At 24.4% G+C, this 22793-nt stretch overlaps 1 protein-coding gene across 3 annotated transcripts; it reads right to left on the reverse strand.

The window, feature by feature from the left end:
• Window positions 1-11317: 11317 nt before the first annotated feature.
• On the reverse strand, window positions 11318-21381 carry LOC122716553 (phospholipase B1, membrane-associated-like). 3 transcript variants are annotated; one of them, XM_043939748.1, is made up of 10 exons: window positions 21121-21381; window positions 18166-18447; window positions 16425-16534; window positions 16034-16238; window positions 15670-15846; window positions 15422-15581; window positions 15153-15312; window positions 14824-14975; window positions 11801-11868; window positions 11318-11718 (listed from the first exon to the last, which is right to left on the reverse strand). In XM_043939748.1, exons 2-10 carry the CDS (start codon window positions 18265-18267, stop codon window positions 11680-11682), a joined length of 1173 nt encoding a protein of 390 aa, XP_043795683.1. In that variant the 5' UTR covers window positions 18268-18447; window positions 21121-21381; the 3' UTR covers window positions 11318-11679. The 3 variants fall into 3 exon arrangements, with proteins under 3 accessions (XP_043795683.1, XP_043795681.1, XP_043795682.1); XM_043939746.1 differs by having other exon boundaries at window positions 11318-11868; XM_043939747.1 differs by lacking the exons at window positions 18166-18447; window positions 21121-21381 and adding exons at window positions 17024-17105; window positions 17258-17651 and having other exon boundaries at window positions 11318-11868.
• Window positions 21382-22793: the final 1412 nt, after the last annotated feature.

A 22793-nucleotide genomic window follows, 5' to 3' on the forward strand; every position in this document is an offset into this window, starting at 1 on the left:
TCGCTATATCACTCTCTTCTTTACTCTCCGTTTTTGTTTCATCCTCTTTACCTATCTTCACGGAGAAGTGTACCGATAAGGGAAGAAAACGGAGCCATTATAACCTTCTGTGATGGTGCGAGCCATTGAGACGAGATTTTGCTGTTAATGATAATCGATGGTGTACGCCACAGAAAATACCATTACATGAATGAAAGGCGGGCTCGTTAGAAGGGAATGCGTTTTGAATCGACGCGCGGGAAGTCATGGCGCGACTTCGTGGAATTACGAAGCCATACAGCAGCGGGATAGATGTTATTATGCCGTGGAGAAAATCGATCGGTGTTATTTACTCGGATCGATGATCAAAGGATGTCATATAACGTCGTATATGTCACGGCTACATGAGTACGGTATTATGCTGCGATATGAATGTCGTAAATTTCTCTGGAAATATGTAATATCATTTTTATTATAGTTAGATGTTCGACATATACATATATATACATATTAAACAATAATCGAATGATAAATTCAATTTGAATATCGTATATTATATCATATTATATTTTTATTATATATTTTGTATGTTATAAATTGTGTGCCATAATCATATTATAACTTGAAATATATGTATAGCTTGCATCAATTTATTAATATGTTAAAATTGTATTTCTCTTTCCTGTTATGTATACGCTTTTCAGTTGGCTGTTAGTGTTAAGTTACTAGTCAAATCCAGTATTAATCATCGAATTTGTGAACCAGATATAGATATAAGAATTTGTAAACCGATGATGTTATCACATGATGGATATTATTTTAAATTTATTCGTCATGTGTGATTATTTGAATCAAATAAAAAATATTTATCCAAATTTTCTATATTAATCTTTCTTTTCCTTCTCATTGCAGAATATTTTTTATGCTATATAATCTAAAATTAGTAACAATTCATATCACTATCATAATTGTGTTTGAAATTGAGAATTCAATATTTTATCTATTGTTAAGTTAAACGTATAAACTATATATGTAGAAACAAATTCACGAAATAATATTTCTTTAACTTTTTATTTAAACAATGAAACTTCATGTTTAAATTAGTAGATTCAATTCAAATATGATAAATTATTTTACATTAAGTATCTAATATATTTGATTTGACTATTCTAAAAAAATAGTGTTTTTGAAAATATTTTTATTTAACTTTTCTTCAAGATTTAATTTTTATTTACTTATTAGTTATTAGTTTAAATTAATTATTAGATATCAATGAAATTATTATTTAGACGTTATTTTGATGTTGAATAACGGTATTAATTATAGATTCAAATTTATGCAAATATAACTATAAATATATTTCATATATTACATATTTCGCTTCAAATCATTTAAAAATCATCATAAAATTCTTTTGTGAATTATATCGGATTGTGAACATTATTACAATCTGTTAAGTTTATCTTTAACAAACTTTAATTAAAATATTTAAACGGCAGATAGTTCTTATGATAATGCTAATTGATTGTCAAATGATTTTTTTTTTGCTAATCTGCCAGGATTAAAATCAGTTTTATTTGATAAGATAATCTCAAAGTAAAATAAATAATATGATATATCTTAATTGAAGTTACTTGTGTGATAGGAAAAAAATTATTTTATCATAACAAATAATGAATAAAAAAATTTGTTAATTTTACTATAGTTTCCGAATTTTCAAGTCTCTTGTGTTTATAACATATAACATATAAAAAGATAATATTCTAAGTAAAGTATGCTTTAGCATAAAAATTAAAATGAGAAATTAATAGTAATAATAATAATTTTATTATGAAAAGAAAAAACAGTGAAAATCTGAAGGAAGTCACTGGAGGACAGCAAGTTTAATCAATAAAATTAATATATTATAATTTTATGAAAAACTTATTAAACAAGTTATAAATAAAAAGCATAAAAAGCATATTAGTTCTTTTTTGTGCATGATATTTATTATGATTTAAATATTAAAAAAAAGGATATTAAATATTCTGTTTAAATATTGAAAAAAAAAATTATTTCTTAATACGGAATATCGAAGAAGAAAGTTTCAGGGTAGAAAATTTTTAATGAAAGATGATATTGATTCTTTACGCAAGAGTGCACCCTCTTAATGTGTATTATAGCGTATATGACAGGAATTCGATCGACCTTGCTGTGAACGAAAGTTCTCGTAATATTTTAAATAAATGTTATATTTATGATGTATTAAAAAAAAAATTATTATTATTTTCGATTTACAAAAAAAAGGAAGGAAAAGAACGATTTTACAAGAATATTTAATAAACGAGAGTACATTTCGAATATATAATAATAATATATATATAAATACTTTCATTACATTAATAAATCGTGAACATATATATTTAAATTGTTCACTTTCAATCGTGTCACAATTTCCGTATTGTTTTTCCATTTAATGAGATACTTTGTATGTATATCGATGCTCGGATGCTATTTAAAGCCGAAATTATAGGGCATTATAGGTAGGGAAAATCATTTATGATGTTCGTAACAGCTACTAGTGATTCACGTTCCATCGTATCGATTTAATGTTTTATCGATATAAATTTTGAACACGTTTTATCTTAGAAAAGACAAGATAATTTGTAAAAGAAATTATAATAATATAATGCGTAATAGAGTGTAATAATATATTAAAATAATAATATGATATAATATAAAATAATATAATAGTGATAATAGTATAAAATAATAAAATATACTGTCAATTATAATTTTTTGGATTCCATTATAGATCTAATATTATTCGTGAAATTTTATATAAAAAAAAATTACAAATTTATCATATGAATCTTTTTTCTAGAAAATTTAATAATGAAACGAATGAAATTTCGAAATAAGTAAATTCTCATTTAGTTAATACTGTTTCATTAAAATAATGAAATATTATACAAAAGTTGAAATTTTTTTTTACGACAAAGATTTGTAATCTACTTGTCACTTATCACTTGTCAATTTACTAATGTCATTGGAATAAGATATATTAAGGGAACAAAACACTTCGAATAATCGAACAAGTAGTTCCGATAATAGACGTTTTATCATCTATCTTCTTCATCCGTTCTTATTAGTTCAAATAATAGGAGCTGACGTTTGAAAAACTGAAGTCAAGGACGTCGCGCGTTTTGTCTACCAATAAAATAACACGTAATTTATTACATCGTGTACGGTATGCTGTCGAATGCATAGAGCTTTGCTTCCCATGCATTATGTTGAGAATTAAGCCGAGTAGAAGCTCGATCGCCAATTTAATCGGGAGACAAAATAATATAATAAATTATATAAGATATATATAGAGCATTTATATGAGAGAGCTATTATAGAATTCTAATTATAGTTAAAATCGAAGTCACTATAATTTGAATTTTAAAAGAAAAATTAAAAAAATAATAATAAATAATTTATCGAGTAAGAAGAGACTATATAAGAGATAATATTTTTACAATTGTAAAAAAGACTGAAAAAAAAAAATCGTATCGGTGTCTGTTCATGAGTATTCGAGTTTCAAATATTTAAATGGTTGGAACATGTAGTAAAGGTAATGATAATAAAAATTTAATCTTAAGAAGAAAAACTTTGAGTTCTAAAAATCGGATTATTCTTCGAATTCTATAATTCGAATTGCAAAGATAAAATAATGTATGTTATTTCGATTTATAAAGATTTTTTATAACGAAATAAAATGATAGATTTTAATCTCAGTTTAACTTAATAGTTTGTATAAAATGCAGATAAATGAAATTTTATATTTGTTAAATTATTCTACGAGAAACGATTAGATTAGACGATTTAATAAGTGTTTCTCTATCATCTTTATTTGTTTTATCAATTTATATAATTCTTTTCTAATCATAATTACATTAAGTCATATTAAAGAATAATTTCTGTTGAAAGAGCTGATTAATAAATTAGATACACAATTAATTAAAATATATTATATTTAAAAAATTAAAATATATTATATTTTTTTTATTATTTATTCAAAATATACGAATTCTAAGTAATACTTTTATATAAATATTTAAAAAAATAAAAATTTTTCTATTTCTATTCTTATCATTATATAAATAAATTAAAAATATATGATATGTGTGAATGCTTACATAGCAGATATCTCACGAAGAAGAATATAAAATATTAAAATTTTTACATTTTATGATCATATTTGTTAATAGATAGTACCTAGTGACACACATTTATTACGATTTGTGATGCAATATTCTATGAATGAAACAATGAAACCGTAGTGCTAGAACAAAGAGACTAAATATATATGTCCATAGATATAGATTCTATTGTAATTCTAATCTTGTCTGAATATTATTGATGGATGAAATGAAAGTAAAACGGACTATCTGAAATCAATATTTGTAGACTAATATCACGTAATAATATTCAATATTCCATCGACGATAAGATATTCTATTAATTTCATTTCATAAAGTCAGAATATTGTAATAGATAATACTTTAAACGAGAATAAATTCAATTATATATAATTTTATTTTCATTTTAAATTAATATTTAATCATAATACATTATATATAAATTTCTTTACTAATTATCATTAAGAATACATCAGATTAATATTTCCATTTAATTCCTTTTCCATTATTATAATAATGCATTTAACAAATTTTTTTCAAAAATTGAATATATTTCGCGAAATTTCAATTCAAAACAAATCATAGATCTATCTTTTCTTTCAATAGAAATCAGAAAAACAACCTTAATTAAATAGCATTTAATTTATAGATCGAACCATTAATGTTAATGTGCTTACTTTTATATAAAAATTATGCATGTATTTGATCGATTAGATATTCTATTCTCTTTCTCTTTCTCTCTTTTTTTTTTTCATTTTTAACTATATTCATTTCTCTGATATTGATAAGAAATTTATGATAATGAATAATGAATAATGAAGTAATAAAATTTACATATTTTTATTTTGACATCATCTTCATTGATGAATAATAATGTGGAATAAAACGAATATATATATCACTCAAAAAAAAAAAAAATGAGTTTATTTCCTGATATTTCCTGATTATAAATAATAAAAAAATATAATATATAGATTTAGCATTCAAGCTTGACATTTTGACAAAATTTTAATTTTCTACTTTATTTTTCTTTGTAATTTTATTTGTAATCTTCTTTCAATTATATTTTTTAATTCTGTTCATGATCTCCCTCTTTTAATAATTTTCTTTCTTTTTTTTTTATATATATATTTTTTTTGCAATGATTTTTTCTGTTCACGAGGAGATCTCTCTTCCCAAAGAAACTTTCGATTTGTTGTTTCAATATATTAAAGTTGTTCACAAATGTATTGAAAAAAAAAAATAAACGTTTAATATATCTTTACAAGTATAAATGTAAAAATAAATTTTATTCTCCGTCGGTGTATATCATTACGTTTTTTTCGTTCGGGAAACTGTTCGATTCGCCGCTCTTGTACATTCTTACTTGTGCGTCTCGTAGCGATAAAGAATATGCAAGATGCGTCACAAGAACATGTCTCGTGCGTGAATTTTACAAAATACTTCCTTCTCCATTGTTTGACGGCATACGTAAGTAAAGAAAGTAAATTGTGAATGAACATGAAAAATTTCACTTCTTCCTCTACTCGTTTATTATTTATGTAATTATATTTCCGTAATCCATTCATTGTTTGTTGAATTTGATTTATCGTTATGCAGTATTTATATAATATTATCAGTCTATTTTATTTCTCATTTCGTATTTTTGTAATAAAATTACTATATTTTACTTTTTTTCATTAAGTTTGATGTTATACATACATGTATATATATATATATTTTTTGGAATATTTTTGCTATTCTGAATATTTAAAAAATATTAATTATTAAAATATTGCAAATATTTTCAACTCTTTAGAAATGTTTCTTTAGCTATCAAGCGATACAAAGGTCAAAAGCTTTATAAAGAAATGGTTTTATCATGTTTTTCCTCCCCTATGATCTTCAATTTCAAAAATCAATTAATCAGAATCAGCATATTATTTCAACTTGTAGAATAAAGGAAAAATTCGAAATATCGAAAATATAATTCATCCTTCGTCAAAGATAATTGCTCACATGCTCATTTAGAAAATTCTTCTTTATTAACACTGCTAATTCAATGTCATCTAATATGTGTGATATACGAATGAAGAAAGATGCATATTCGATTGCATAACTGTCTGATGTATAAATCCAGACACAAAATACATCATGCAACGATAAGAAAGATTATATTACGATGCATCTATAATTTCACTGAAAATTATCATTTAAGTTATGTATGTACAAATACATTATATCTACGTAACACGTGTAGTTCATTAGTTACATCAAAGATAAGAAATAAGACGTGGTTTCTTTTTTCTTCAAAATTGTCTACCTTCCGTTTCTTATTATATTAATTTTTCAGCGTCTATTTATTTCGAAAAAAAAAAGAAGAATTGCAAAAACTGGAATAAATAAGCGTAGAAATAGTTGATGCGTAGTTTATAGCAGGAAATGCTAGAAAATTTTCGAAGTAAGATTTTCCAATCCGATGCACACACTAATTGACATCACTATGCGTATTATAAATTACGTTGATATTTTGTAAATTATATAATGTTCATTTAAAATTTTTTTTCAATAAAATTATATTTGATATAATTAAATTATATCTTTTTGATGATTAACTTTTTTTTTCCTTAGTGGAAATTTCTTTTGACGTGCACAATTCGTACATTTTAAAATTTAAATTTCAAAATTTCTTATATTTTTTTTAAAATTAATTTTTATTTTATAATTTTAAAATTTATATTTTTTGAGGTTATTTTATTATGAATCAACAAATTCAGTTTTATTGACATGAATACTAATATTTGATTTATCATTAATTCCTTTGATGATTGACTATATTTAAGATTCTTGCAAATTTCTTGTTGGATTATTTTTAGATTTTGCGAAATGCTTAGAATTGAGAAGTAGATTCAGAAAAGCAGGAAATAACTGTCGTTTAAAAAAAATTAGCAGAAAATACACTCTATAATGATGAATGAAAAATAATTTTTATTGATTTGAATTAATCATTAATTTTTTTTTTATTTTTTATGTAATATAATGACACGTGCGCAGTTTAACGAATAAAAAAATTTTCCGCGAGTCATTTTTCAATTTTCAATGAGTTTCGTTTCGTAAATATAATTTATTTACCATGTATAATTATTAATAATCGAACATTAGATCAAAGTCTCTATCCTATAGTAATATTAATAATTAAATCAATTATAATTGCACACTAATGATATTGTAATTTACAATCCTTTTTTTTGATTTTATTATATTGCTTTTGAAAAAATTTACGCAATTATATTTTATTTTTATATAAAAGTCGAAGAATTGAAATAAAATATAAGTTTGCTCAATATATTTACAATATAAAACTTTATTTTGAATAAGTTTTTAAAAATTATTAAAAATTATAATGAAAATTCGTAGAATAAGTTAATATATTAGTATATATTGATTTCATTTGATTGCTATCATATCTTATAAAGTTTCATTTATTTTACTAATTTTTGTAATTTTGTTTAAATATCTAATAAATATATAATAATCGTAATGTAGAGTATTTTATCTTATTTCTTGTTTACATAATATAGCAATAAAAATTTAATATGTAAACATTAAATGTAATATTTTTGCAATAATATTTGTTAATCTTAATATAAACGAGATTTTTTATTGGAAAAATACTCGAGATTCAAAAAATAAATAACTAAAAAACATTTTTATAATTTGTTAACTTCAATTATATAATTATATAAATCTATATATATTGCATATACGTTGTATATTTGATACAAGATAATAATTTACTTTTATATCAATAGAAATATTATTCTTAAATTTTTTTTTGTATATATTTTATTTATAATTATATTTTTGGAATTGAACTTGATATATTGAAATATATTTCTCATATTACATATAGCATACATATCTCTTAGAAGCATTCAATAATGTTTGTTAATTTATGCATGCATATAAACAAATATTTTTTAAAATAAATCTTTTTTTCTCAAACATATTTTTATAACTATTTTTACGAAACGTTTTATAGATAACTTTGACAATTTATTTATAAAACAGTATTATCTTGATATCTACAAATAAATTTTAACGCTGCGAAGAATCATTGAATTACATTTTATTAGGTTAGTCGTAAGATTAAGTATTTCGTAGAAGATGAATATTTTTTTAAGTTATTTTGATCTGACACGAATGGAAGAAGGAAGATTCGTAATATCTTTTGCGCGATGATAAAAGTAGGACAATCGTCGATGAACCGTATCGTTACAAATTGCTTTTGTTGTACAGTAGAAACATTTATATGAACTAACTTTTCGCAATTTAAATATATCTGTTGCACAATAAAAATTTCCGATGAGTATTGTAATCGAATTCGTGAAATGATCATTATCTGAGCTTTCTTATCAATTGATTATCTAGAAATGGCGACAGTCATTGAAACAGATGTTTTGTAAAAATTTTCTATATATTAGATGAATTATCTTTTTTATCGAATAATGCAAAAATTATGTGTAATTGCGATAAAATTAATAAAATTACTGCAATGCACTTTTTATTATTTTTTTTCTATTAAATGTACAACAGATGAAAATATACATATAAACAGATATATGTTTCTAAGAATTAAAAATTTTAAATTCTTTTCATTATGATCTTTGAATAATAATTATTCATTATTTCTAATAAATTATTCTTTTTATTTATTATTATTATTCGGATAACAGTTTTTAATAATTTATAATTTTATAATTCGACAAATTTATTAATTTTAATTTTAAGAAATATGATTTATTTATCGATAACCTGTTATTACTATTTCGAAGAAGAACCGTTTTCATATGACGTCATCACGTTTTGGAGAAATTTCGTGAAGGCCGTATCTTGGTCATCGACCGTGAAAAGCAGAAATCCCCATTAAGAGGTTTGATCCCAAGAAGGAGATATTCATTGTTAAAAAAGCAAACAAAAGAAATCTCATTTTTCATGGAAAACACAAAGACAATGTATACAGAGATAAAAATGTATTTTTTTATGTAAATGAAATATCTATAAGACGAATGAACCAACTATATTTACATTTTGCAACATAGTGTCCATTATTGATGTGATTATTGATAATGATAAATAACAAAGAACGGATAATAAAGAATTAATGAAGAATAATATCATGTAACATTTTTAAGATATATATTTTCAAATTTCTAGACAGACATTCAATATAATAAATTTAATGTTAATATTAATATTCTTATCTTTTATTAATATTAATGTTTAGTCTATAATTTATTGTAATTTATTATGATTTATTTATAAATGGAATTAAAGTAAGATTCCATACTCAGAAATGACGCAAAAATCAGGAATAATGAAATTTCGTGGAAAGTTTTGATTTTGAAAAAAATTTATTTGGAAATCGATCGAATATACATACATCGTATATATTTAATTAATGATTGACTTTTATTAATTTTTTCCTGTGATGATTATATTTTTGCATGTAATGTACAGATCAAGATAGAGAAAATTAGGATTTGATTATTACAAAGAAATCCTTTTTTTTCTTTTATTAAAAAAAAAAAAAAAAAAAATAGAACGAAGAAATGAATTGTATATTTTAATTTTTATTTATTAAACTGCTATTGGTTACTTCTAATTACATATTTTTTTTTACATTTTAATTATGCGCTTGTCGCAAAATCGCGAGATAATATGGCTTTCTGTTTCGCTAAACGGAGTTCATGTAATTACGATTGCAAGCACACGATGATTACCGTTTGATTACAAAAAGAAAACGAATAATTATTTGCTTATGTAAATTCGCAAAAAGTGGAAATGACGTATGGAACGACGATGAAAACAATTTTTAAAGTCAGTTTCTTTTCCGCATTTTTTTTTTTTTTATTACGAATATGACGTTATTCATTTTTTGCATTTTCATTCGATAGAAATGAGTTACAAATAATATCCGATAATTAAACATTTTAAAAAATGTCAAATATTATTAACCAAATATAAAGGAGAGAGAAAAATTACTCATCGATTTTAATGTAAATAACGAATAAGAAACATGTATTATCCGAATGATAGTTTAAATCAAAACACTGCAAATATCTTAATTCGAAATAAATTGAATGAAAACACATTAATTTGTCAGTAAGAAATAAATTACTATTATTTCTTACTTATATTCGAATAAAATTCAAATTATCACTACGCATATACCCGTTATTAACATAAATAATAAGTAACAAATAAGTATTCAAGTGATAGTATAAATTAAATTACATTTATACATATATATATATATATATATATATATATATATATATACATACCTTAATTTAAGATAAATTATTTGAATGAAAATATAATCAATCAAAAATAAATAATATTATCTTTTCTATTTATTCTATTATTTATTTCTACATATTTTAATTTTCCAATAATTGGAAATATGGAACAGTCATGAATGAGATACAAATTATGTGAAATGAGATTAACACTTCGAATGATAATCCTCTCTTTATCAATAATATAAGTACTTATTTATATAGAACAGTATTACACTTATCAGTGCGGTGTTTCGATTCATTTTCATCGCTAATGATCATCTTATCTTAAAAAGAACAAAGGTTTCAATAAAAAAAAAAAAAATAATAAAATAAAAATTAATCCTATTTTCCTATTTCACTTAAAAAACATTCATTATTGACATACTCTCCAATTATCGCAGAATATATGTATAGTACTATAGATATAACATTACCGATCGATTTGTTTGGAATCAATTTATTAAAGTATAATTATATCGAATCTTTTGCTTCGATTTTTTTAATTTTTTTAATTTGTGATTTATGATATAAATATTGATAGGAATTTTAATAGATTTTGTTCAAATAAACAAATTTATCAACGATTTTACTGTGTATCACGATTCACTGAATTCCTTTGATCATCTCTGAAGTCAATCTACGTCACATCGATTAATATACCCGGATGACCGCTTTGGAAACACCAGTCTTTGATGGTGGTTTGGAATTAGGATGACCAACATTCATTCATGAATTGAGAAAGAAAATTTAATGGCCAAAAATTTTATATTTCTTTAATGGCTTCATTCTCATAAAATATTCATAAATAATATATATGCAAAATTTCAATGAAAATCAAAATTTTTTGCAATTAAAAAGATAAATTTATTTATAAGATAATTTTTCTGAATAACTGTATTTATTCTCTAGTATTATTATTGATAATGAGAACAATAAAATAAAAAAACTAGCAAAATTCTGATATATTTCTTTGTTAAGTTCTTCGATTCGTTTGATGGATTCAAAACCTTTGATCGGTAATGTATGTGCAACAGAGATATAGCCATAGTGTACACAACATATCGGCTATTATACATATTGATATAAAGTCTGTCTGCATTGAGAAAACACAAAATTTTCCATTGAAAATTTTCAACCTGGAGAGTTGAAATTCTTCCTCGAGAACACGTGTTGGTAATTATCACAGGTGAAAACTTTGCTATCGGTACTTTTTACGTTACGTTATCTGGCCATGATCCCATCTTGGCGCCCTGTCAATCGGAAACGTCTCGAATTCACATTCGTAAAAATATACGGGGCCTTCTCGTTCGGGCATAATAATCTTTCGAATACCTGTGGCAGTCCTCGTTCCGTTTTATTCCCGACTGGTTCCAGCATGTTGTTCCATAATAAATTCGCCCCTGAAGTTGAATTAAACAGGAATGACATTTTTTTATATTATTAATTTATATTATTAATCGAAGTTTATAATATTGATGAATGTGACCGCGCAGATTCTTGTTTTGTATTTTTTTTTATCATTTATCAAGTTTCAAATTATTGTTTTATTATAAATTCGCCCCTGAACTAGAATAAAAAACGAATGACATTTCTCTGTTCGTTATCAAGAAAAATCGAAGTTTATAATTTACGATTTCTATTTTGTATTTTTATCGTTTAACAGGTTTCAGCGTATTGTTTCATAATAAATTTGCCCTTGAAATCGAATAAAAAACGAATATTTCATTGCGCGTTATCAAGAAAAATCGAAGTTTATGATTGACGATTGCGGATTTTCATTAGAAGTAAAGTACAATTAAATTCCGAGTTAAATTTTCGATGAAATATCGTATTTTAAATGTTATTATTAGGTGAAAACAATATATATATATATATATTTCAATATTTTAGAGATTCAAATTATATAAAAAAAAAATATATATTTTTATAAATTAAAAAGAAATATGGACACACATAGTAAGATTATATATATAAAGATGACATTACAACTGTATTATAATAATTATTTATATTGCAAAATTATTTATTTATTAGAAATTATATTTTAATAGCAAATTCAAGTACTGCATGAAAGACGCAAAATCATATTTATCTGATTACGTTTTCTTTATTATATATGTAGTTACATCTATACATATATACTTACATGTAGATAATAAAATTTATTTTACATAATTTATAATTTATAATTTCTGATGCAAATACATGATTGCATGTTCTTAATAATTGCAGAATAGGCTAGATCTTATTGAATAGTAATGAACCTTTAAAAATATGCATATTACACTTTATAAAATTGAAATAATTTTTTTGATTTAGGAAGTTTTTTCGAATTTATTATTGCTAATTATTATTTTTTTTTATATTATAAATTGATAGGTTTTGATTATTCGTCCTGCTAATTCTTATAATTTTGTATATAATTTTTTTTTATTAATATTGATTGATTTTTTATTTCATATTATCTTATCTTATAGAATTTAATGGCAATTTTTTTAATTATTGATTTAAATTTAATTGATCGGTAATTAAATCAAATAATATTTAATTCATATAATATTTCATATTCAATATGTAAAAAAAAATTAAATTTTTTATAAAATCAACAGATGTATTAAATAATTTCTTTGTTTTTATTATAAATATATAAAAAGTTAATATATATTTTTTTAATAAAAAAATTTTATTTCCATTTCCATTTTTTTCTTTTGTCAATACGAAACAATTCAGAATGCAATATCAAAAATATATTTTCAAAATTACTTATATTATTTCCAATATTTTTTTTTATTTATTGTGGAATTTTTTTTTTTTTATTCTAGTATCAGAATAAAAAAAAATTTGAACGGAATATTTTAAAAATTTATCATAAGCCATATTAGATTATATTTAAGTTAATTTGTGTATTGCAATTTCCATTAATTATCTACGTTGCAAAAACACGATTATTCGTTCAATGTTATTACGTAGCAGACATCGAACGGACTTAAGATATATTGTCTCATTGTCAGACCACCCCATACGCGTGTGCGTGTGTGTGTGCGACTTCTGATTAACTTCTCTTACAAAAAGTTTAACTACTTGACTTTGCTATACCCGTCGTTAACTGATTTGTTCTTTCGTTTAGGACGAATGACGTAGAAGAGTCATAATGGCAATATAGACTTTTAAAATATCAATTATTCGGTATTTTTCGAAGAATAAACAAGACAGAATCTTTAAATGTTAAAGTTGTATATAACTTCATAAGATTTTATTATTGATGTATTTCATTCAATAAGTTTATAAATTATTTATTTAATAATTGAAATTTTTTTTTATAAAATATCTAAGTATATATAATTTTAAGTATAATCTTTTCTTATCAATTGATAGATTTCATTAGTAGAATCTAAAAATACTATTAGTTGTAGTTTTTGTACTTTAAAAATTCATGGCATCAAAAGTTATGCCACATGTGATATATATTCGATTTAAAATAGAATGAGATAAGCATTGAGACGACAAGAATTGTAATTGAGTATAGCGATGGTAATGTCATATGCGATATTATCGATTTAAATTGGAATAAAATAACAGGATTATCGGGATAACAGGAATTCTAATAAAATACATCGATCAAGTCAAATGTGTCATTATCGATAGAGATTAGAATGAGATAGTACTATTGAGATAAAAAAAATCATAATACTATAAATCAAATAGCTATAATCAATTATATTTTTGATATAAGATTAATTATAATTTTCATAATTATAATTATAATTTTTATTAAGATTAATTAAGATTTTATAATTATAATTTTTAATATATAGACTGAAAATTTGATTATAGGACTTATTTTTGAATTGGAATTGAAAAAAATAACTAAATCTAATATAAAATAATATATAATTAATTATTTTTTAGAGCTCTCATCATATATCTGCGTATATATTCAGATTTTAAAAAATATATAATATAACAATTATTATATTATAATAAACATATTAATTATTTTGAATATTGGATATTCAAATAATTAAAGATTTATCAGTATACTTGTATTTAAATACTCAAATCTAATTAAATGAATACTTGAGTATTCAAAACTTTATATAACTTATGTATTCTTGAATAGAAAAAAATATATGCAAGCAATACGAGAATATGCAAAAAAAAAATATATATATATATATTTTATTCCATAGTTCCATAATTAATAAAGATAATTTATATATATATAATATATAAATTATATATAATTATAATTATATATATAATTATATATAATTATATATGTAATATATAAATTATATATAATAATATAATAAACTAAAATCTATAATTTTATTATTTATTATTCAAGTTCTTACCTAATGCATGTCCCTTTTGACTAAAATGAAAACAGTCATACGTTATCAAAGTGGGATCAATTGATTGAGCTCTCCTTGGATCTGCATTTGGTGCATTGAATAATTTACTAAATGGTTGCAATACCACTGTGAAATCCGAAGATTTGTCATATCTGAAATAAAGATAAAATTCTATCAAATAAAATGATATATTACGCACAATTTTGTGTTTTTTATTTTTTAGATATTATTTTAATTTTTTAGATATTTTTTTTTTAGTTTAATATTTATTTCTTGTAATCTATCTTATCAATTTAATTATACTTAATTATTATCACGCAAAAACATACCTTCCTGAATATATTAAAGCTTCGATGGCTTGTTGATAAAGATGCGACATTTTTGAAGCTTCGATATCTGGTCGACTACCTTTGTGCAGACAAGCACAGTAAAATGTGTGCAATATGCGACATATGGGACTTCGTGGTATTCTAACGGAAACCGTAACATCTGCATACAAATTGGAACAATTTAATTACTGAGTGTTCAAAACGATATTCATAAGATACACGAATAACATATAAATGCCTTTTTCAAGCGTTTCAATTCTAAATATTACCTATAGCCGGTACAACATTGACCAATGTACGAGGTAAAACAAATTTTAAGTAATCCAACGTTCTTCTTAAATGATGAGCATATCGAAGAGGAGAAAAGTGTTCAGGATTGAAGCATTGTGCCGAGCAAATATCATTTGCGCCAAAAAAAATTGTAATTAGCTGTAATTCGTAGATACATTCCAATGATTCATCTTGCATTTCTAATTTTATTGTGAAATACATATCTCACAATAATAGTGATAAGTACCTTCCATTGCTTCATTACATTTATCTTTGGATTGCTTTTGATCCTTTGAACGAGAATTCGAGCTTGTTGAAATGCATCTTCCGTGGCCGCGACGGGGAAGGCGATATTTAGTTTTGCATTCGTTGAAATAAATTCACCTGTACCCGTTGAATATCCGATTAAATTGGGATTGAACACCTGATGTAATAGAATAATAATACGCAATTCTATAGTTGAATTTAATAATAATAACAAATAGAATTACAAATAGAATTCATAAGATGAAGAAACTTATATAATATAAAATTCTGAAATAATTTTTTCTAAATTAATAATTAAATTGGATTTAAGAAAAAAAAAAAAAAAAGAAAAAAGAAAAATATACCTTTAATAAATTAGGAAGAGTTAAGAATTGTCTCCAGTCTCCTTGACCACCTATACACCAGCTAACACCACGTGCTTCTATAAATGTTCCTATTGCGTAGTCTTCGAGAGCTCCACTTCCTGCGACCAATGAATCGCCTAGACTACCGATCACGTCTATGTCGCCAGGTCTTAAACGATGCACATTGTCAGGCGTTGTTGGTGATCTGAAAGAACAGGAATTACAGATTTTACATTTTTGCAAAAAAATTTTAAAAATATATTATATTTTTATTAAAATGGAGATATTTGAATTATTCTGTATCTATTTGAAAAATTTAAACTTCTTTTTTATATATAATCTTTTGTATTTTAAGATTCTTTATTTGTAAATTAAATTAAAATTATACTACCTTCCAAATTTTACATTACACGGAAATGGAACGTATTCAGGGATATGAGGTTGATTTCTTGTGCCACTATATAATACAGGATATGTAATTCCTTTTTTGTCAACATCAATCTAAAAAAAAATTATCATTTATAATAATTTGTTTTTAATACGTTCGTAATATAAATTTAAATAATATTTGAATATATTATAATTATTTTACAGAGAGTTCTTTTATTTGAATTTTATTTTATCTAATATTAAAAATTGGATAAAATATTACTTATTAGTTATTTGTTAATATTAAAAAATTTAAATGCTGTACAATTAACTTTTGTTTAATCAGCAATTTTCTTAGAGAGGCTTCTTTCTTTTCTTTTTTTAACAAAAAAGATATATATATATTAGTTCTCTAGCTTTCATTTTTTGTTAGCACAAGTAATATATGTACATTGTACATATATTAAGTAGTCAATATACGATTTCACACCACTTGTTTCATTTAAAATATTAGCTTTTCGTTTTTCAAAATTAATCTTTTCACCTTAATTTTAATCTTCAACAAAATCTACAAGTATCAATCTCATGATTTAAAAATTGATGATCAAAAACGTTTCTTACGATGACAAAAGCCGTATTTCCGTATCTGGTACAAGCACAATGTTGAATTTTATTCCTCATCGTCATTCTCTTTCGATATCCGCTGTACAAACACAATGCTGTTTAATTTCATTAAAATTTTATTCTTCGTCGTCATTCTCTTTTTATATCACGTCTTGTATACTGTTCAACTTTGTTAAAACTTTTACTCTTCACTGTTCGATGTCCACACAGTATCATATTCAAGCACCATACCGTTTCATCCTTCATCGTCTTCATCTTCTTCCGGTATCCGCGGTACTACATCCGGTACAATCACAATACCAGGTTCGCCAGAATACGAATCCTTGGCCGTCGTCCTTTATCGTTAACCAGCGGGCGCCGATTTAACACACGATGCACGTCGCCACGTTTGCTTTCTTTCATTTGCATTCAGATGTCTCGCATGGCTTAAATACCACCGCAAATAACTTAACCGTGCCCGTGCACTGAAGTGGGCCGACTGAACGGGATCGACTAGTCTCGCGGATCTCAACGAAAAGAAAAGTGCAGGCCTTTCTCCGATTCCTCTCGGCATGCAAACCACTTTTTTCACTTCATTATCCGTCCAGTTTTCCGGTTTCACGTAAAATGCAAATGGTAATTTCGCATTAACGTAATGCTGTGTAGCATGATCGAAAGAGAAATGGAAATAAAGTGGTGTAAACGAATGTCTTGATTAGCAAGCATGACAGATATATTTTGTGGAATAATTTAACATGATGCAATATATTTTCCTCGATTAAAATTCGTTTTTATTATTAACGAGATTATTTGATAATTTTCGATTAGAATTCTTAAGCAATATTAAAAATATTGATATTTTTTAAAATCATTTTGATAATATTTATCGAAAATACAAGGAAAATTTAATTCGTATATTGTTTATATTTAAATTTAAATCTTTTGAGACATATCCTTTGTGATCCTCACAACATCTTATCTCTCAATGAGAACTGTAGTTTATTAAATTTATTATTATTAAATCAAAATTTGTTAATATACGTATTCACATGTTTATTAGTAAATATTTATTAATAATAAAATTAGTAAAATAGGCATATAAACTGGCTTGAAAGATTAACGAGAATAATTCAAATAAGGTTCTTACCCAAAAGACTCACCCTTCCTGATTGAAATATGCTTCGTACCAAATCCTTGAATGAACTTGTGACCGCAGGCAACAAGATCAAGATTAACGACAGTCGTATCGTTTCGATTCTCATCGTTAGGAATTGAATGAAAATTTTCTTAAAAATATCGTTGAACTTCTCTCGAAGCTTTCTTCCAAGATTTATCGTGGCTCAAGATTTATTTCAACAAGCGAAACTTTCTCTTCTTTCCTCGTTTTATCGATACGATTTTTTTTGTTTTGCCGAAAACTTTGAACTTTCCTCAACCATGTCCTGCCATGACCGCCAAAAAAGGATTGTAAATTTTATTACATATATGCCATAATATTACATATTATTTCTTTATTTTATTACATATTTGCACGCGTCCATTCAAGATAATTGATATTTTTATCTCTCAACGATCTCTTGAGAGTTAACGAGTAATGTTTATGCAATAGATTGTAAATGAATGTAATAAGATGAGCACTTGTTTTTTATCTAGAAAAATTATTGAAATTTTTTTTTTTTAACAAAAATATAGAAATCAGAAATTATGATTTTTCTTTGTGTTTATTTATCTTTATCTTACTTAATTATATTATTAGTAGTATCTGTTTCTATTTAATTGTACTATTGATCGATGAATAATATTTCGTCATAGATTTTTTTTCTTTAAGTTCTTTTTTTTTTTTTGATTTGTTATTAAAATTCTTGAAGTAATATATATTATACGTGTTTTATATTATTTATTATTTCTCATTAATTTATATTAGTTGTTTTATTTCTCATTAATTTATGCTTGTCGTTAATTTTTTTATCACTACTAGAAATCGTTATCGTAATAACCGGAATTTTGTATCAATCTTGCATAAATTAGAAATATAATTGATATTATATAAGTCCTAAATAAAACATTTTAATTTACGTATAATATATATATATATATATATTATATTCAGCTTAAGTAATTCATACGAAACATTATCGATGAAGAGGAATTGCAAAATTTATTTTATAGCATAATGAAACTTTTCATTTGTAGATTATACATTAAAAAAAGAAATTGTAGAATCTAAAAGAAACAATTTTTTTTTACTACTAATTAAATAATATTATTTTTTTGATGGAATAAAATCAAAATTTATTTTATATCTTTTTCCAATATTTCAATTTATGTAGCTTTAAATTTTATAAATCAACATAAAGAAAAAAAGATTGACAAAATTTGCATATTTATGATATGAAGAGAGAAATTAAATAAAAATGCAAACACTGTTTATATTGTTCCAGATTTTTATTTTATTTTATTTTCAATTTTAAATTTTGACATTTCACACGATTTATTCGAGAATTATTAAAATATCCGACCCGAATTCTTTTTTCTACTTTCCATATAATTTTTAATATATAAATTTTTTCTTTTAATGATAATTCCGTGCGATACAAAAGTTCACGCCAATTGCAAAACATACACGAGAAAAGTTTCTAAATAATAACATCGATTTATAAAAACAGCTTTTTAAAGCTGGGAGAAGAGATTAATTTGAATAATTATAAATTGTATACGTTAAATTTAAATACCATTTGAATTCAGAAATTATCATTTAAATTTAATAATCGAGTCTCGACTGCCGCTACGTATTACGACAACCATAAAAGTATTCATACACTCGATTAACATTTTCAATAGTACATTAGAAAACAGCGTATCGCGAAATTACCAGAACGAACCCCAGAAGAAAAAGATGTGTTGTAATTTCGTCGCTTTCACATGCTCCACGCACGGTTCCATTGTTTGTAAATAAAAAAAATTGCCTTTACAACTTTTTTTTTTCACCCCGTTCCAAGGCTCGATATAAGTGTACAATTAATTCTTGTCGCAAACTTGAGATCGAATTATGCAAATCACATTTCGCTTCGTATATAATCTCTCCCGAATGTTTGCACAACATTCGACACTTTTTCCTATCGGATTTTCTAATCTCTACTCGAAATGGCGAGTACTTCAACCACACTTTCGGAAGATGAGATGTAGCCGGAAGTCGAAGATCGGGCTTGAATAATAATTTCAAATGCATGCCGCGTATAAACTTTCCATTATTCTTGTACGAAGTGGCAGTTCGCGAAATTCGATGAATCGATAGCCCAATGGGAACAATGGGGATAGAACACCGTTCGAACGGTATTATCTCAGATTGAAACGGAAACGCGCGTTAACTTTCGCCGGCCATTACAACTTTAACAATGTGTGCTTCATTTGTCGTCGTGCCTGTCGTTCGAATATCTTTTTCCCCCCCTCCCTTTTTTTCTTGTCACATGTGCGATCAAATTTTTAAAAAAGAGAAAATTTGGAATTGGAAATTGCATATACGTTGATTTCGGTTCTATCCAATTTTTGTTAAATATATAATAAATATAAATAAATCGTAACACGAAATCTAGATAAAATTAATAAGGATGATAGAAAGTAATAAGAATAAAATAGAAAGTAAGATTCACTCATAGGAAATTTTGTTGAATTTCACCTTTTTTTTATAGGAATCGTTGAGAAAATTTTTGAGAAAGATTTTTTCTTTTTTTTTTGTATATCTTTGGAATATCATATGAGAAAAATACTTGTCTCACTTGAGAGAGTTTTTGTTGAGAAATAAAGTATTGTAAATAGTGTACAGATTGATAGAAAATTGTTGCAAAGGATTATTTTATTAAAAAAAAAGAAAGAAAAAAAAATAATTTATAAAATATCTTCAAGTCGAAGTACTTAAGTCATCCTTATGGCGGAAAGCTTTGAAACGATCTTTTAGACATAAATTTTCGCGTGTCATATATACTGTTTGAGTATGCAAATTTTATTTTTCAAAAATTTTAAAAATATTTACAACTGCATATACTGTATGAATGAATTATGCAAACAGTGAATTATTTATTCGAAGGAAGATTTGATTTTAATATATTTTTACTTACAAATTAGCGAGAAATGCAACTAACAAATAGCCTTTGGAAATTTCTCGGCACATCAACGCGTTGCTTTGTCATATCATCCAAAATCACTTATCACATCATCCAAATCAACGATACTTCATTTTCATTTGTATCCTAATTTCGAACACACAATTTTGCACCATACATTATTTTTATTCAAACCTTCGATGAAGAAATAGATCATTTTTTTTGTTTAGCAATTTTTATCAAGCATTTCTTCGCTGCTTGTTATTTTCTTCGTGGAAAATAATTGCAGCAATAACGAATCATATGTATATATGTATAAGAAGAGAAATTAGCACTAGAAATTAACCTTAGTGACACTGACAGAAGATGGAACAGAACATGAATGAAGACAGTCGAAGAAACGTACACATATCTATCGATAACCCCTCTACTTACTTTTCTACTAAACGAAACACTTGAGTTCTTTCGTATTCTTTTACGGTAGTAATCGTACGTGAGTAAGAGTGGTGAGGCCAAAGTCTTGCCACCATTCACATTGCCAATTTAGAGTGGTGATATTAATATCGTGGAACGATGTCAATAAGATGTTATTTATGAAGAAAATGTTTTTTATTTCTCAGATTTGAATCGATGTATCATGAGACTTTCTATTTTATAATATTCTTAATTTATCGTTAATCAAAGAAGACATTACTGATGATAGTGAGAATCATATTCAGTTCACATTAGGGAACTAGATTCGAGTTGAATAGGTGATAAATAATTGATGTATTCTAATTTTTTTAGAATGAAAATTTTTAGTTTCACCTCTGTGTCAGTGATTTTACATTCATTTAAAAATTTTGTGAGAGATTCATTAAAGTAAGTAATAATTTTGGTTTATAAAATTTTTTGTGAAAAGATTTTAATTATTTTATCTTTATTTATTAAGATAAGTACTATTTTTTGTTATTTTTTATTAATTCAGGAAGAAGTAATAAATTAGCACTAGAAATAGCAATATAAAAAATATAATAATCGATTCTTTAATAAATATCAATACAAAAAAAAAAATATTTTAAAATTATTCGGAAATTATTAAATATATTAAAAACTGTCACTAGATGCTTATTGAATGCAAAAAAAAAAAAAAAAAGAAAAGAAGAAGAAAAAGAAAAAAGGAATTAAGAAACATTTTTAAATTATTCAGAAATTTGTAAATTCTCACGAAATGTTTTTCATTCTATCTATTTTGCATTCTTGAATAAATTTCAATTTTAAAAAAATCGTGTATCACACTTCGCCTATCGTAATATATATTATGAAATAAACAAATTATTGCAATTGATTATACTTGATTTAGGAATAAAAATTTACCACTATCTTACTTTCACGTATTAATGTTTGAGATATTGATTTTAAATTGCACGATTAAACATTTATATGTTTATATTTTATTTATAAAATGGATGGTTTTCTATCTTTTATGCCAATATCACAACGTTTGTGATAATTAACTATGGTTTAAGAAATTGTTGTGAAGAAATCTATCTATCTATAATTGCATAATTAAAAAAAAATCCATGCTAAGTAAAGGAAAGTAGATTAAAAATCTGATTTCTATTTTTATTGAATGTTTAACACAAAATGAATTAAGATATGTGGTAAGCTAGATTAGGATAAGGATTGTAGTGAAAAAAATAAAAATA

Source organism: Apis laboriosa, unplaced genomic scaffold (assembly GCF_014066325.1).
Source record: "Apis laboriosa isolate Shangri-la unplaced genomic scaffold, ASM1406632v1 scaffold47_cov149, whole genome shotgun sequence".
Lineage (NCBI taxonomy): Eukaryota > Metazoa > Arthropoda > Insecta > Hymenoptera > Apidae > Apis > Apis laboriosa.

Coding starts and splice junctions, on each gene's coding strand:
- LOC122716553 (XM_043939746.1), bottom strand. CDS start 18,267: ATGAGAATCGAAACGATACGACTGTCGTTAATCTTGATCTTGTTGCCT. Junction 15,313..15,421: donor CAATGTTGTACCGGCTATAG/GTAATATTTAGA, acceptor ATTTGTATGCAG/ATGTTACGGTTTCCGTTAGA. Junction 11,869..14,823: donor TCAAAAGGGACATGCATTAG/GTAAGAACTTGA, acceptor ATTCAACTTCAG/GGGCGAATTTATTATGGAAC.